The sequence below is a fragment of the Elephantulus edwardii genome, unplaced genomic scaffold, assembly GCF_000299155.1.
Source record: "Elephantulus edwardii isolate Elephantulus edwardi_28Jun2011 unplaced genomic scaffold, EleEdw1.0 scaffold00082, whole genome shotgun sequence".
Lineage (NCBI taxonomy): Eukaryota > Metazoa > Chordata > Mammalia > Macroscelidea > Macroscelididae > Elephantulus > Elephantulus edwardii.
Window position 1 is genome coordinate 9250430 of NW_006399832.1, and position 5414 is coordinate 9255843.

General features: G+C 42.2%; 2 protein-coding genes across 2 annotated transcripts in view; both read left to right on the forward strand.

The window, feature by feature from the left end:
- Positions 1-3718, forward strand: part of LOC102869337 (solute carrier family 35 member B1-like) — a 101698-nt gene extending 97980 nt beyond the window's left edge. Inside the window, exon 2 of the mRNA XM_006889877.1 lies at positions 3232-3718. Within this exon, the coding sequence (XP_006889939.1) occupies positions 3232-3718 (487 nt within the window). The remainder of the gene's footprint in view (positions 1-3231) is intronic.
- Positions 1-5414, forward strand: part of ATG10 (autophagy related 10) — a 524157-nt gene that overhangs the window by 253725 nt on the left and 265018 nt on the right. The window lies entirely within an intron of this gene.

Sequence of the window (5414 nt, forward strand, 5' to 3'; positions counted from 1 at the left end):
TAGAGCCCAGCCTCTCGGCTAATCTGCTCTGCATACAGGTTGAAAAGGTATGGAGACAGGACACATCCCTGGCGTACACCCTTCCCAATTTTGAACCATGGAGTGTTGCCCTGCTCTGTTCTGATGACTGCCTCTTGGTCCAAGTATAGGTTTCACATTAGCACGATTACATGTTCTGGGATTAGTGTGTCAGAATTAGTGAGACTGGCTCAGGACAGGGGAAGGGTTCAGAACTGCTATACATAAGGTTGCTATGCATCACAGGCGACTCAACCAATAACATACTATGACAGATTTGGAAGCATAAGTGGAATCCACATCCTAAACAACTTGCCTCCAGAAACTCTATGAACTTTGATAAATGTTGATAGTTGTAGAGGGGCTTCAGGCCTTTTGTTCATAGGGTCACTATGAATTATCCTTGACTCGAAGGTGATCAACAACAACAATCACTTCATCCCTCTATAAGACTTGGTGAAGTTACAGAGCACTTTTTAACCAAGTGTCCTGAAGATACACAGTAGGAACGAAAACTGGATTATAAATTATAATTGTGATTTAATGATTATTTCCATTTTAGGTTGTTACATGGCGAGTCACTTGTGACTCATAGCGACCCTACACACAATAGGTCTATACTCTGCCCTATCCTATCTTACTTCCTCCAGCACAGCTACCCCTATTACCCAAGTTACGGTGTCAATCCATCTCATCTGAGGTCTTCCTCTTCTGTGCTGTCTCCACCTTGTCAAGCATGATGGCCTTCTCTAAAGATTGTTTCTTCCTGACAACATGCTGTGGTGGGCTAATGGTAAGAAGCTGTGCTGCACTCACAAAGGAACTCTGATTCACTGGAGAAGAATGGGAAATATCTTATTCACTGTTGGTGGCAGTGTAAAATGGTGCAACCACTATGGAAGGCTGTATGGTGCTTTCTCAAAAATTTGCAAATAGAAATACCATTCGACCCAGCGATTTCACTTCTGGGAATTTACCCTAAAGAAACCGTAACTGCCACCCAAGTAGATATGTTCACACCCATGTTGATTGTGGCTTTGTTCACAATAGCAAAGAGCTGGAAACAACCAAGTGTTCATCAGCAAATGAATAGAGAAGCTCTGGTATGTTCAGACGGTGGAATACTATGCAGCACTGAAAAACAAGGAACTCATGAAATATTATGTAAATGGATGACCCTAGAGGACATTATGCTGAGTGAAAAAGCTAAGTCACAAAAGCATAAATATTTCATAGGGCCACTATTGTAAAACAGGACTGACATTGGAGTTGAGGGAAGATAGAGAAGGAGGGAGGAATGATGTATACTGCATTACAACAGATGAGGGAGAGAACTGCTTAAAAGGGATATATGATTGGGTCTTATTGTCATGACAGGAGTCCAGAATGAGGCCTGCACAGTGCCGTGTACTTGGGAAGAGGGATTACATAACAATGAAAGAATATTTCTTTTATTATCAAGAAGAAAAGTGAATTGGGGGGAGGGAGTGAGCAAGGAGAAAAGCAACAATGAATGACTGGAAACCCTAAGTCTCTGTAAACTTTCATTAAAATGAATAATTATTTAAAAAAGAATGGGAAATCTCCTCCCATGTAATTTGTTGTTGTTGTCAGATGCTATCGAATTAAGTATGACTCACAGTGACCCTTTGAAGAATAGATCTGAACCCTGTCTTATCCTTTGCTACCCTCACACTTCCTGACACATTAGAGTCCGTTACAGCAGTCACTGTGTCAATTCACCTGCTCAAGGGTCTTCCTCTCCTTTCCTAAACCTTTGCCTTTCTGGGCATCAGATCCTTCTCCAAGGAATAGCCCCTCCTAGCAATGTGCCCTAAATATTTGAGGTGAAGCTTTATCATTTTTACCTCCAAAGAGCACTCTGGATACACCCTTTTCAAGTCATATTTGTTTGTTCTTTTGCCAATCTATGGGATTTTCAGTGCTCTTCTCCACTGTCACAGCTGAAAGGCATCAATTCTTTTGTCATCCTTATTCATTGTCCAGCTCTCCGATGCATATCATGTGATTTAAAAGATCATGGCCTGAATAAGACACACCTTAGTTCTCAAACTGACATCATTACCCCTCAATAATTTGGACTTTCTAACTGTAGACTTTCCGAGTGCACCATGTCGTTTTCTGCCTCTGAAACTGCACTAGAGTGCCAGCCATGGATCAGTTATTACTCAACCTCATACAACAGTGGTTCTGCAAAGAATGATGGCAGTCTCCTCTCAGGAGCTTTACAGTCTCCAAAAACTTACTGGTGGGTCAGCTATGAGTTAGTTCTAACACCACAGCAATGAGTTTGAGTTTCCTGTGCAGATTTTCATTGCCTAGAGTAATACTAAGGTGTGCCTGATTCAGGCCATGGTCTTTGCCATAACTTGCTGTGCATCAGAAAGCTGGATAATCATTAAGAATGACAGAAGAATTGATGCCTTTGAGTTGTGGTGTTGGAGAAGAGCATTAATCATACCAAGGACTGCTAAGAGAAAGACAGGTAGGATGAAACTGATCAAACTAAGTTTCTCCTTGTAGGCAAGAATTTTGAAGCTCCATCTCACATACTTAGGGCATGTGGCCAGGAGGGACCAGTCCTTGGAGAAGGACATCATGTTTGGAAGGTTAGAGGCACAGAGCAGAAGAGGAAGACCTCAGATGTAATAGATTGACACAGTGACGGGGGATAATGTGTATAAGTGTGTCAGAGATAGTGAGACTGACTCAGAATTAGGCAGAGTTCAGAACTATTGTACATAGAGTTGCCATGAGTTGAAATACAAACACTGTAACTAATAAGAAGAAATGCAATTGAGAGAAATATAAAGTTTTTACAGTTAGGCTAAAGAAAATACAAACAAACACCTCACCCCTCATTTTCTTCAGGGTAGGGAAAGCCTGGCTTAATAATATTCAAGTGAAGACAAAGAAAGCAGAGGCTAGATTTTTGTAGTTTTTCTGGCTCTTCATAACGAGTATGCACCTTTCGTCTTGAGGTTGTTATTGTGTGCCTTAGAGTCAGAATCAAATCATAGCCGACACTCGGCAGGTTTTCAGAGGCAATAAATCACCCTGCAGGAAATTGCCCATCCTTCTGTGGAAGAGCTAGTGAATTTGAACTGGGTGCCTTTGGGATTGCAGAACAGCTTCTTATCAGTATGCCACCATAGGTCCCATAGTCTTGAGGGCTGCTTAAGAAACCCAAAGAGGGCCACCAGTTGGCGATGTCCGACTGGAGCTGTTGCTGCCACTGCTGCCGGCTATAAGCGGAGCTCCAGTCAGCTCGTCTGGGCGTCTCATGGCCACTAGCAGCTCCTTGGTGCCCGACCGGCTGCGCCTGCCACTCTGCTTCCTGGGAATCTTTGTCTGCTATTTCTATTATGGGATACTGCAGGAAAAGATAACAAGAGGAAAGTATGGAGAGGGAGCCAAGCAAGAGACATTCACCTTTGCCTTAACTTTTGTCTTCATCCAGTGTGTGATCAATGCTGTATTTGCCAAGATCTTGATCCAGTTTTTTTACACTGCCAGGGTGGATCGTACCCAGAGCTGGGGGCTCTATGCTGCCTGTTCTGTCTCCTATCTGGGTGCCATGGTTTCCAGCAACTCAGCACTACAGTTTGTCAACTACCCAACTCAGGTCCTTGGTAAATCCTGCAAGCCAATTGCAGCTCTTGTACGTTGGATGGACTAACAGGTGTTTCCCAGGATCATATGAGGGCTCATTACCAAACAGGCTCCAACCACATTATGTTGAACATCAACTTTTGGTCTACATTGCTGCTTGGAGCTGGAATCCTGTTCACTGGGGAGCTCTGGGAGTTCTCGAGCTTTGCTGAGAGGTACCCTGCCATCATCTATAACATCCTGCTCTTTGGCCTGACCAGTGCCCTGGGTCAAAGTTTTATCTTCACAACAGTTGTGTACTTTGGTCCCTTGACCTGCTCCATCATCACTACAACTCAAAAGTTCTTTACCATTTTAGCTTCTGTGATCCTCTTCGCCAACCCCATCAGTTCCATGCAGTGGGTGGGCACCATGCTGGTGTTCCTGGGTCTTGGTCTTGATGCCAAGTTTGGGAAAGGAGCCAAGAAGACATCCCCCTAGGAAGAGTGACGCTATCTCCACTGCAGAAATATTTAACTTATCTCTTGGGTAAATGGACTCAATCAGGACAAGGGACTTGTCCAGCTTTTTAAAAAAAAAAGAAAAAGAAAATCAAATATTATTTTAAAAAAACCACAACAACAAAACCCAAAGAGTAGGCTGTCTTGGAATGAACTGAGAAGCAGTTAGTATTCCCTTCTTCTCTGTACTGGCTAGATAACTACAGGTAGATTGAGATGAGTTCTATTTTAAAGCTAAGAATCCTGAGAAGCTTGACCCTATAAAGAAGAGGATGATTCAGAGGATGGAGGAGCTGAAAATGTTAAGCTTAAAGCAGAGAGGATGTAGGTCAAATGTAATAGTCTCCTCTAATATTAAGGACATGTCTGTGAACTCAGTATAGAATTAAGTTTAGTCTTAAACTATTCTGTCATACTGGTTGTTCTCTTATATAAAAGCATTCAGAGATGAACCGATGAGGACTGGAAAAACATCTCCATGAACTCATGGATGGCCCCTGTTGTATCTTCGTGCTCTGGTATCCTCAGTGTATGCTAATTTCCAAGATTGCCTCTCTGTAAATTGCTAAAGCTCCTGCAATTACCACTGTGTGCAAAAGAGCTAGACAGAAAATGTGTGTGAGGTGGGAGGGCAGTGAGGTGCTCTGCATGCCTTCTTCCTTTTAACCAGCCTGCTCAGAATTTCCACAGACATTTCCCTTTACATCTTTTTGGCCACAACATGGTTTTATGGCCACATCTGGCACATCTGGCTGGTACAGAGGGTATAAATACAGTTTTCAAGCTGTATTAACTAAAACTTCTTACTATCTAATTGGAACCAACTTATAGCTGACCCCCCCAGCAGGTTTTCCGGAAGTTGTAAATTGCACTTGAGCAGATGGCCCATCTTTCTCCTTAGGAGTCACTGGTGGATTTGAACTGCCAAAGAGTTTAACAGCACAATGCCCTATGGACTGTGTTACCAAAGCCACCTGGAGGTTATATTTTCATTTTGTTGTATATCCTACTATCTATTATGCTAATAATATATTGCCAAAGATTATAAAGAAAGGAAGAGATAAAGAGACAAATAGTTTGATATCACATGCCACCTTCAGAAGGCATAGTGGAACTAACGAATATAAATGAAAAGTAGGCAAATTTTATTATATGTTGGAAATGCTTTCTTGATAATTTCTGCCCCAAATTGCAGAGTTTCTTTCTTTCTTTTTTCTGTTTGTTGTTTTTTTTTTAGAGGTATCGATGTCACTGTCATTGAAC